This window comes from Phyllobates terribilis, unplaced genomic scaffold (genome assembly GCF_046119375.1).
Source record: "Phyllobates terribilis strain yellow unplaced genomic scaffold, ASM4611937v1 Scaffold_12__6_contigs__length_324123572, whole genome shotgun sequence".
Lineage (NCBI taxonomy): Eukaryota > Metazoa > Chordata > Amphibia > Anura > Dendrobatidae > Phyllobates > Phyllobates terribilis.
This window is the reverse complement of record NW_027362772.1, coordinates 36,640,341-36,652,690: the sequence shown is the minus strand read 5'-3', so window position 1 is coordinate 36,652,690 and position 12,350 is coordinate 36,640,341. Positions and strand designations below refer to the sequence as shown.

General features: G+C 42.1%; 1 protein-coding gene across 1 annotated transcript; it reads left to right on the top strand.

Annotated features, from left to right (window-relative positions):
- The first annotated feature begins 5,472 nt into the window (after nucleotides 1–5,472).
- On the top strand, nucleotides 5,473–9,146 carry SPACA6 (sperm acrosome associated 6). Its single transcript, XM_073655318.1, has 13 exons — nucleotides 5,473–5,680; nucleotides 5,876–5,950; nucleotides 6,036–6,113; nucleotides 6,229–6,290; nucleotides 6,453–6,531; nucleotides 6,645–6,668; nucleotides 7,405–7,516; nucleotides 7,663–7,718; nucleotides 8,051–8,083; nucleotides 8,190–8,267; nucleotides 8,357–8,460; nucleotides 8,599–8,758; nucleotides 8,917–9,146. The coding sequence occupies exons 1-13, from the start codon at nucleotides 5,473–5,475 to the stop codon at nucleotides 9,144–9,146; spliced, it is 1,299 nt and encodes a 432-aa protein (XP_073511419.1).
- Nucleotides 9,147–12,350: the final 3,204 nt, after the last annotated feature.

Below are 12,350 nucleotides of genomic sequence, written 5' to 3'. Positions count from 1 at the left end.
CCAGCAGAGATTAAACGGAGCTGCGGTCAGCCATCTTATCTGCAGATTGGTGCAACCGGAGGGTTATCACTTATCGTACAGGTAGGCGATAATTAGTTTTAAGTGGACAACCCCTTTAAGGCAACTCAATGAACTAAAATTCCTCCATTGGGGTATAAAAAAAAAAAGATTTTTATAAGTACAAAGCTTAATGAAAAAACAACAACATACTTGTGGTTTCAGCATCTATTGTGATGTCACACGGAATTCTGCACTATTGTGATGTCACCGGGCAGATAATGCTGCAGTTCCAGCAGAGCATCCGCTGGATGTAACTTGTGAGTACTGTGACTTTATAAATAAAATCATGTGAGGATGTGACCTGTAAGCAGATATGGGCGAATCTGATAAAAGTTTGAATTGAGAAGATTCACTCAAATTCCAGCTGAGAAATTCTGTTTTGCATCAGATTTATTCGATATGAATTTAATGAGCGTAATATACGAATGGGCCAGAATAAATGTATATACACCGCTCAAAAAAATAAAGGGAACACTTAAACAACAGCATATAACTCCAAGTAAATCAAACTTCTGTGAAATCAAACTGTCCACTTAGGAAGCAACACTGATTGACAATCAATTTCACATGCTGTTGTGCAAATGGAATAGACAATAGATGGAAATTATTGGCAATTATCAAGACACCCTCAATAAAGGAGTGGTTCTGCAGGTGGGGACCACAGACCACATCTCGGTACCAATGCTTTCTGGCTGATGTTTCGGTCACTTTTGAATGTTGGTTGTGCTTTCACACAAAAATCATCAATGGAAATCAAATTTATTAACCAATGGAGGCCTGGATTTGGAGTCACCCCCAAAATTAAAGTGGAAAAACACACTACAGGCTGATCCAACTTTGATGTAAAGTCCTTAAGGCTATGTGCCCACGATGCAGAAATGAAGCAGAAAATTTCTGATTGTGCATGCGTTTTTCCTGCAGAATACATGCGTATCCACATGCGTTAACGCATGCATTTCCGCATGCGGACTGACAAGCATTTTCCAGGCGATAGCATCACTTGGAAAGTGCTTGACAACTAGGTCACACTGTATAAATCCATGCAAACGAGACAGCCTGCGGTCACATGACCGCGACGTCATCTCAGGTCCTGGGAGGAGAAGCGCTGCTGGGGCCGCCGGACAAGTGACTATAACTTTACTTATTATTTTATTCTTTTTTTTACAGGTACAGTGGTACCCAGGTCTGGATGAGAGTCTCCTCTCCTCCAGAACTGGGTACCATCCGCACATTGAAACACATATTATCCGCGTGTACAAATGTACAGTCACGGATTCTATGCGTCTCAATGCAAGTCAATGGCAGCACTTCCGCTGCGCTTCCGCAAAATTAATGAACATGCTGCGGATTTATTTGCGCTGCAGAAACGCTGCGGAAAAATCCGCAGCATGTGCATTGACATTGCGGAATGCCATTAGGGACCATGGGGTGCGGATTACCATGCGTTTTTTATGCGTTTCAGCTGCGGAATACGCATGAAAAACGCATCGTGTGCACGCAGCCTAAAACAAGTTAAAATGAGTCTCAGTATTGTGTGTGGCCTCCACGTGCCTGTATGACCTCCCTACAACACCTGGGCATGCTCCTGATGAGGCTCAGTATTGTGTGTGGCCTCCACGTGCCTGTATGACCTCCCTACAACGCCTGGGAATGCTCCTGATGAGGCTGAGTATTGTGTGTGGCCTCCACGTGCCTGTATGACCTCCCTACAACGCCTGGGCATGCTCCTGATGAGGCTGAGTATTGTGTGTGGCCTCCACGTGCCTGTATGACCTCCCTACAACACCTGGGCATGCTCCTGATGAGGCTGAGTATTGTGTGTGGCCTCCACGTGACTATATGACCTCCCTACAACGCCTGGGCATGCTCCTGATGAGGCTGAGTATTGTGTGCGGCCTCCACGTGCCTGTATGACCTCCCTACAACGCCTGGGCATGCTCCTGATGAGGCTGAGTATTGTGTGTGGCCTCCACGTACCTGTATGACCTCCCTACAACGCCTGGGCATGCTCCTGATGAGGCTCAGTATTGTGTGTGGCCTCCACGTGCCTGTATGACCTCCCTACAACGCCTGGGCATGCTCCTGATGAGTCTCAGTATTGTGTGTGGCCTCCACGTGCCTGTATGACCTCCGTACAACGCCTATGCATGCTCCTGATGAGGCTCAGTATTGTGTGTGGCCTCCACGTGCCTGTATGACCTCCCTACAACGCCTGGGCATGCTCCTGATGAGGCTGAGTATTGTGTGTGGTCTCCACGTGCCTGTATGACCTCCCTACAACGCCTGGGCATGCTCCTGATGAGGCTCAGTATTGTGTGTGGCCTCCACGTGTCTGTATGACCTCCCTACAACGCCTGGGCATGCTCCTGATGAGGCTGAGTATTGTGTGTGGCCTCCACGTGCCTGTATGACCTCCCTACAACGCCTGGGCATGCTCCTGATGAGGCTGAGTATTGTGTGCGGCCTCCACGTGCCTGTATGACCTCCCTACAACGCCTGGGCATGCTCCTGATGAGGCTGAGTATTGTGTGTGGCCTCCACGTGCCTGTATGACCTCCCTACAACGCCTGGGCATGCTCCTGATGAGGCTCAGTATTGTGTGTGGCCTCCACGTGTCTGTATGACCTCCCTACAACGCCTGGGCATGCTCCTGATGAGGCTGAGTATTGTGTGTGGCCTCCACGTGCCTGTATGACCTCCCTACAACGCCTGGGCATGCTCCTGATGAGGTTGAGGATGGTCTCCTGTGGGATCTCCTCCCAGACCTGGACTAAAGCATCCGCCAACTCCTGGACAGTCTGTGGTGCAACGTGACGTTGGTGGATGGAGCGAGACATGATGTCCCAGATGTGCTCAATCGGATTCAGGTCTGGAGAACGGGTGGGCCAGTCCATAGCTTCAATGCCTTCATCTTGCAGGAACTGCTGACACACTCCAGCCACATGAGGTCTGGCATTATCCTGCATTAGGAGGAACCCAGGGCCAACCGCACCAGCATATGGTCTCACAAGGGGTCTGAGGATCTCATCTCGGTACCTAATGGCAGTCAGGCTACCTCTGGTGAGCACATGGGGGGATGTGCGGCCCTCCAAAGAAATGCCACCCCACACCATTACTGTCCTACTGACAAACCGGTCATGCTGAAGGATGTTGCAGGCTGCAGATCGATCTCCACGGCGTCTCCAGACTCTGTCACGTCTGTCACATGTGCTCAGTGTGAACCTGATTTCATCTGTGAAGAGCACAGGGTGCCAGTGGCGACTTTGCCAATCCTGGTGTTCTGTGGCAAATGCCAAGCGTCCTGCACGGTGTTGGGCTGTGAGCACAACCCACATCTATGGACGTCGGGCCCTCATACCACCCTCATGGAGTCGGTTTCTAACCGTTTGTGCAGACACATGCACATTTGTGGCCTGCTGGAGGTCATTTTGCAGGGCTCTGGCAGTGCTCCTCCTGTTCCTCCTTGCACAAAGGCGGAGGTAGCGGTCCTGCTGCTGGGTTGCTGCCCTCCTACGACCCCCTCCATGTCTCCTGGTGATGTGCCCCCTGGGCCGTGGGGTACTCGGTAGCCGAGCTGGTCGATGCTGGCGGATGTCACGGTGGCAGTGACCCGGTCCGTGACCCAGGGCGGTCAATAAAAGGGAAAAGCATCTCTGGAGAGACCTGAAAATGGCTGTCCACCAACGTTCACCATCCAACCTGACGGAACTGGAGAGGATCTGCAAGGAAGAATGGCAGAGGATCCCCAAATCCAGGTGTGAAAAACTTGTTGCATCATTCCCAAGAAGACTCATGGCTGTACTAGCTCAAAAGGGTGCTTCTACTCAATACTGAGCAAAGGGTCTGAATACTTATGACTATGTGATATTTCAGTTTTTCTTTTTTAACAAATTTGCAAAAAATTCTACATTTCTGTTTTTTCCAGTCAAGATGGGGTGCAGAGTATACTTTAATGAGAAAAAATAACTTTTTAGAATTTACCAAATGGCTGCAATGAAACAAAGAGTGAAAAATTTAAAGGGGTCTGAATACTTTAAGTACCCACTGTATATATAAAATAAAATATTGTACTTGCCACTTATTTTGCTAACCCCTTACTTGTAAAGAGTTTAGGTTGTCTGGAAATCTTTTTTTTTCTGAATCAGGCCAAAATTCGAATTTAAAATTGGTAAAATTCTAAACAAATCCGATATGTTTCGAATGGATTTGCTCATCTTTATTGCATTGAAGACTGTATTATGGGATTCCATTATCAGCAGTTCTCTAATCTACAGTTATTATGGAAAACATTTCCTTTGGAAGCAGGAAGAATCCTATAATAACCTGCAGGACTACAGAGAATTTCCAGCATCTTATATAATGGTCTGTATTCTGCTGCGACCCCCGAGACGATGATGGCTTTTTTTTTAGAGATTTGTTCAAGCTGAATTCACCTTGAATTTTTCCCAAAAAAATTTCGGATCTCCTGAAGAAGACAGGCAAAGGGATGAAAAATAATAATATTTCATTATTATTAATTATTATTAATAATAATAATAACAACACTCACTTTGCCACTCTCCTGTCCCAACACCACAGCCATCTGGTCCTCTTCTCAGCTCCTTCCATCCTCTTCTTTTCTTCTCCACTGCTCTTCTTAAAAGGGGCTTCTGTGACATCACGACTTACGTCAGGAGGTCACCACGGCCCGTCATCTGGTCCTCTTCTCAGCTTCTTCCATCCTCTTCTTTTCTTCTCCACTGCTCTTCTTAAAAGGGGCTTCTGTGACATCACGACGTACGTCAGGAGGTCACCACGGCCCGTCATCTGGTCCTCTTCTCAGCTTCTTCCATCCTCTTCTTTTCTTCTCCACTGCTCTTCTTAAAAGGGGCTTCTGTCACATCACGACGTACATCAGGAGGTCACCAAGGCCCGTCATCTGATCCTCTTCTCAGCTCCTTCCATCCTCTTCTTTTCTTCTCCACTGCTCTTCTTAAAAGGGGCTTCTGTCACATCACGACGTACGTCAGGAGGTCACCACATCCTGACCTGCATCGTAAAGTCTGAGGTCTACTCAACACTGGAATCCCAAGCGCAGAGAGAAGATGCAGGATGAGAATGTTGCGTGCTGGAGGAAAAAAGATGCAGCTGTGCACAGAGGCTGCAGCGGCGAAACAGTTGAGACACCAGACTAGAATTTTTTTTTTTAACCAAATAATTTTGGGACCCCAAAATAAAATCTGGAACATTCGTTGCACGTTGATTTTATTTGACCGGATTCGAGTGAATCTTCTGAGCTTGAATCTCACACGCCCGTTACTCACCCAATAATTCCCATCTAGGTAGAGACATCGGATTCTGTTTCGCTCCAGCGTCACGCTTCTCTCTTTTCTCAGTTTCGCAGTTTGGAGGGATTTTGTGACGATACCGTTCATGCCGTTCTATAACTCCGATTATCTGCTGCGGATCCTAGTCCTTCTATGTGGAGCGCAGGTAACAACGTCTTGCCTCAGCTGCTTCACCACACCGGAGGAGAGAGCCCGAATCTGCGAGTATCCCGTCTCGCTGAACAAGATAAGTGCTGACGATTGTTTACAGTCAATCCACCATGCTTTTAGTCGACTGGATGACATCTTGATAGGTAACTTTGATCTGCTTCTTCTGCTCATTCCTCTTTTATCTTATACATAGAACATGTGAGATATCAGGATTCGGCTATTTTCCTTCTTCACTTGTAGCTCATTAACTGCTTCAATCCATCTCCATCATAGGACGCACGCTTTGTACAATGTTTACAAGATCCATCAAAAATCTCTTGAAACTTCTCTCCTTGCAGCTTTTTCTGAAATTCGCAACATCCGATCTTATATACAAACCTTCGAGGCAGAAGTCAGGGCAATCAGCGAGGATGGTAAGTTCTGAAAATCTTCAGATTTTTCACCATTTTCTCTCGAGTCAATAGTTAGTTTCCTTTTATTTCTCCATTTTTTTACTAGACATTCCGTCAGCTTGGGTCAATCGATTTGTAAATACAACCAAACATTTTGTGTTAAAATTGAAAGAGCTTATCACAAGTAAGTAACAAAAGCTCCTAAAGCTCCTGTGATCCTTTACCCCCACAAATTATTAATCTTGTTTTACCTGCCTAGTCCATGCTCTTTTATAAGCTGCTTTGAACTGCTGCTCTAGCAATAATCTGTACTCAAACACTATTTACAAACACTTTGGCTGTCTCACTGTGGGTGAAAGGAGTAAAGAAGCTCACACAGTGTTTGTAAATAGTGTTTAAGTTTGGATTCTTGTTGGAGCAGCAGTTCAAAGCAGCTTCTAAAGGAGCAGAGATGCACACACAGTGTTTGTAGATAGTTTTTAAGTTCGGATTCTTGCTATTTTCTTATTTAATTATTAATCAGTCTTTACAAAGTTATGAATCTTACGAATTGACTCCATTACCTTGTTTTCCTTCATTCTCTCTCAAACACATTTTTGAAAGTACTGTTTTACCTGCTTAGTCCATGCTCTTTTAGAAGCTGCTTTTAATTGCCGCTCTAGCAATAATCTGTACTCAAACACAATTTACAAACACTCTGACTGTCTCATCATAGGTGAAAGGAGCAAAGAAGCTCAGTGTTTGTAAATAGTGTTTAAGGTTGGATAACTTGCTGAAGCAGCAGTTTAAAGCAGCTTCTAAAGGAGCAGAGAAGCTCACACAGTGATTATAACACTGGTGGGTATGGACCCACTTTACCATGGGCCGGGCTTACCTGGAGGGGCACAACTAAGTGACTACATAGTTTCTTCTAGGGCATCTGATGGTGAAGTTAGGCTTGGCAGCAGGTGGTTGGCAGTTACAACTCCAAGGCAGTCCCAGTGTCAGTAGCAGCTGACCAGAGGGTCAGAGAGGGTCAGAGGCACGGTACAGCAGGGCAAAGACAAAGCATGGTCAAATAGTCTGAAGTCAGGTCAGCCAGCACAGTATCATTATGAATAGCTGTGGTCAGGAGTAGAGAGGTCAGGCATGATGGGAAACTAGCCGGGTCGTAAACAAGAAGCAGAATACTGAGAAGCATGCATGAACAAACAGGGTAGGAAACAAATGTTCAGGTAAGGAGTGGTGGGAAGAGCTGCCTTATATAGAACCTGCTTGCATGGCATAATCCGGGGAGCCAGATCTCTGCAGAACACAGCAGGGTTAAATTCCTGCAGAGACCGGCCATGCCCCCTAGATGGAAACAACATGCTGTAGCAGTCATGCAGGGGAGTGCAGGGGAAAACAAAGTTCAGCGGAATGGTCTGCCATGAGGATAAACCACACGGTGAGAGGAGCCATGCAAGTTGCTGCCATGACACAGTATTTGTAAACAGTGTTTAAGTTCAGAATCTTGCTGAAGCAGCATTTCAAAGCAGCTTCTAAAGGAGCAAGGACTAGGCAGATAAAATACCACTTCAGGCATGAGAGAAAAGCAAGCAATGTAAGGTATTGGAATATTTAGACTGGTTATTAGAAAATTAAAAAAATACAGTTAATAAGTAACTCATATTTAGACTGATCATTAATAAATTAAATATGATTTATAAGTATGGTAACTATTTTTTTTAATTTTTTTATTTACTAATGATCAGTCTATATATTCCAATACCTTACACTGCTTCCTTCTCTATGAAACACCATGTTGAAAGTGACGTTTTAACTGCCTAGTTCTTGCTCCTTTAGAAGATGCTTTGAACTGCTGCTATAGTAAAAAATCCATACTTATTTCAATCACGCTCCCTGTGTGAGCTTCTCTGTTCCCTTCACTCATGCTGAGACAGTTAGAGTTAGTAAATAGTGCTTGAGTGTGGATTCTTGATGGAGCAGCAGTTCAAAGCAGCTTCTAAAGGAACAAAGACTAGGCTGTTAAAACATCACTTGCGGAAGGAGTTTGAGAGAGAAGGAAACAATGTAAGGTATTGGAAAGTGTAGAAAAAAAAGTTGAGTTACCCTTTAACCGTATCTGCTTTTCTCCATTAGGTAAACCACCATCAAAATGCAAACCTCCATGTGGTGAGTGATGTCATCAGACAGGATGTGTGTGACCTCCATTATATATTTGGAGGGTCTTCACTGACCTTAGACATGTGTCCTTTCTCTTTATCTTTTCCCACCCCAGGCCTTCAAAAAGCTGCCCGCACCTTCATCTGCAGTCGATGTGCTCAGGAGGATTGCACATTTCCAGTGGCTTGTCCCCGTAAGACAACTTCTATCATCAGTTTATAAATCTTATATCAAGCTGTTTGTTAATCGCTCTTTGGGTTCCGTGTTTTGTTTCCTTCTCAGTTGAGGTCTTAAGAGTTGAAGAGCTGGGCAAGTCCATCATTCCTTGTGGAGGGTTGTTCGAACTTCCGGAATTTCTGAAGGTCATCTGGAAATACGCCAGAAACGTAAGTCATCAGGATAAATCCATAACCCTTCTATAACACAACAAATGGAAACCTGTCACCCCTTGCTGGATCTTGCCGCTGATATCACCCCACGTAACTAACGTCTTCCATGATGTCATCAATGTTTTCAATAATCAGCTCAAGACGACTGATTTAGGCTACTTCGTTGACATCTTTTCTGGAGAAGACCTGTTTATACTGATCGAGCCTTCGAGGGTCATCCATATCGGGACTTATGTCTGTGAGGTCACTGATGAGGATGACGACATCATACTCCGCAGATTCACCTATCTGGATGGTAAGCCTCTTTTTGTAGAACATTTTCATGTGCAACATAAAGTTTGTGGTAGATGAGAAGCCCTTCCGACCCCTGCACTGCTCTTACAGTAAAGAACTCCTCCTCTATCACCTCTGCTTCCTACAACCTCATTTACTTCTCTTATCTTTTGTTTTCAGTGATAAAAAATGCAAATAATCCAGATAACAATTTAGAGGAAGATTTCCAACGGGCTCTCGAGTCAAAAACACCTGAAGAGGTGGAGGAGGAGAAGAAGAAGGAAACTGGCTCCTCCAAAGGAAACCCTGATAGCCCAATCAGATATGTCATCTACGCTGCCATCTGCTGCCTGTTTATTACGTTGGTGTTTGGATACCTGTGGCATTATTCCCTCAACGTGGACTGGTGAAAATATAACACAAGAAACCTCATCCTATCAGGTCATTTGGCCACATGGAGAAGAAGCCACCACCCATCGGGAGTCAACGAAAGTAGACCATCAACACAGGAGAAGAGGACAACTATACTCTAACTTTCATAAAATATCTACAAGGGTAGAACCCATAAAGTCTGAAGTAGACTCACACCTCAAAATAAATTAAGTGCATTTTACACCAAATCACATCTGTTTAAGACGAGATTATGGACTAACAGTCTAAGGAAATGTCCCCCATATTGATGTTAGACGGCCTCAAAAACATGTGAGATTTCCACTTTGTAACATTGTGGGTTCTAATATGAACTTGACTCATTAAGGCAGAAAATTTGATATTTCATGTTTGCACAGTCTCTGATCTGTCACATAGTGTCTCTAATTGCTTCTGCAGCCATTACTAGACTCTCCACAGTCGCTAAGTACTGACAAATGGCAGCCGCGCTTTCCCTGACCCAACAGTCTGCATTAAAACTAGAGGTTAGAAGGCAAAGACGGCTCTTACACATCAGGTTGTACAACTCCAACTGCTCATCAAAAACACGAGTAATGAGCAAAGAGGCTGAAATCCATAGACTTGTGCTAATTAGTGCTAAACCCTATATTACAGCTCAAGATCAAAGCAAATGAAATATTAAATTATTATATATGGGTTTAGTAATGTTTGTAATATTACTGCTATAATACTGCTTATATGTACAAGGATAAAACTACTATAGTAGTGCCCCCAATGTACAAGAATATAACTACTATAATACTGCCCCTATGTACAAGAATATAACTACTATAATACTGCTCCTATGTACAAGAATATAACTACAATAATACTGCCCCAATGTACAAGAATATAACTACTATAATACTGCTCCTATGTACAAGAATATAACTACTATAATACTGCTCCTATGTACAAGAATATAACTACTATAATACTGCTCCTATGTACAAGGATATAACTACTATAATACTGCTCCTATGTACAAGAATATAACTACTATAATACTGCCCCTATGTACAAGAATATAACTACTATAATACTGCTCCTATGTACAAGAATATAACTACAATAATACTGCCCCTATGTACAAGAATATAACTATAATAATACTGCTCCTATGTACAAGAATATAACTACTATAATACTGCCCCCAATGTACAAGAATATAACTACTATAATACTGCCCCCTATGTACAAGGATATAACTACTATAATACTGCTCCTATGTACAAGGATATAACTACTATAATACAGCCCCTATGTACAAGAATATAACTACTATAATACTGCTCCTATGTACAAGGATATAACTACTATAATACTGCCCCTATGTACAAGAATATAACTACTATAATACTGCTCCTATGTACAAGGATATAACTACTATAATACTGCCCCTATGTGCAAGAATATAACTACTATAATACTGCTCCTATGTACAAGAATATAACTACTATAATACTGCTACTATGTACAGGAATATAACTACTATAATACTGTTCCTATGTACAAGAATATAACTACTATAATACTGCCCCCTATGTACAAGAATATAACTACTATAATACTGCCCCTATGTACAAGAATATAGCTACTATAATACTGCCCCTATGTACAAGAATATAAATACTATAATACTGCCCATATGTACAAGAATATAACTACTATAATACTGCTCCTATGTACAAGAATATAAATACTATAATACTGCCCCTATGTACAAGAATATAACTACTATAATACTGCCCCTATGTAAAGAATATAACTACTATAATACTGCCCCATATGTACAAGGATATAACTACTATAATACTGCTCCAATGTACAAGGATATAACTACTATAATACTACCCCCTATGTACAAGAATATAACTACTATAATGCTGCCCCCTATGTACAAGAATATAAGTACTATAATACTGTCCCCTATCTGCAAGAATATAACTACTATAATACTGCCCCTATGTACAAGAATATAACTACTATAATACTGCCCCTATGTACAAGAATATAACTACTATAATACTGCTCCTATGTACAAGAATATAACTACTATAATACTGCCCCTATGTACAAGAATATAACTACTATAATACTGCTCCTATATACAAGAATATAACTACTATAATACTGCCCTCTATGTACAAGAATATAACTACTATAATACTGCCCCCTATGTACAAGAATATAACTACTATAATACTGCTCCTATGTACAAGAATATAACTACTATAATATTGCTCCTATGTACAAGAATATAACTACTATAATACTACCCCCTATGTACAAGAATATAACTACTATAATACTGCCCCCTATGTCCAAGAATATAACTACTATAATACTGCTCCTATGTACAAGAATATAACTACTATAATACTGCCACTATGTGCAAGAATATAACTACTATAATGCTGCCCCCTATGTACAAGAATATAAGTACTATAATACTGTCCCCTATCTGCAAGAATATAACTACTATAATACTGCCCCTATGTACAAGAATATAACTACTATAATACTGCCCCTATGTACAAGAATATAACTACTATAATACTGCTCCTATGTACAAGAATATAACTACTATAATACTGCCCCTATGTACAAGAATATAACTACTATAATACTGCTCCTATATACAAGAATATAACTACTATAATACTGCCCTCTATGTACAAGAATATAACTACTATAATACTGCCCCCTTTGTACAAGAATATAACTACTATAATACTGCTCCTATGTACAAGAATATAACTACTATAATATTGCTCCTATGTACAAGAATATAACTACTATAATACTACCCCCTATGTACAAGAATATAACTACTATAATACTGCCCCCTATGTACAAGAATATAACTACTATAATACTGCTCCTATGTACAAGAATATAACTACTATAATACTGCCACTATGTGCAAGAATATAACTACTTAAAAGTTGTATCAAGATTTTTAGCTAAAATCTCAGCCGATCTGAAGCAATGAAGTTCAGTATAAAGTTGTGATTTGAAAGGAACACTTGAAATACATTTGTAACAATGAATAATTCTCCACGTGTGTCCACAGAGATAGAATGAGAAATGCCCTAACTTTCTTCTTAAGGCCCATACCTTGGAATCAAAGTCCCCCCCATAGTGACCCAGCCTTCCCATGCATGGCTGCCCATACATTATTC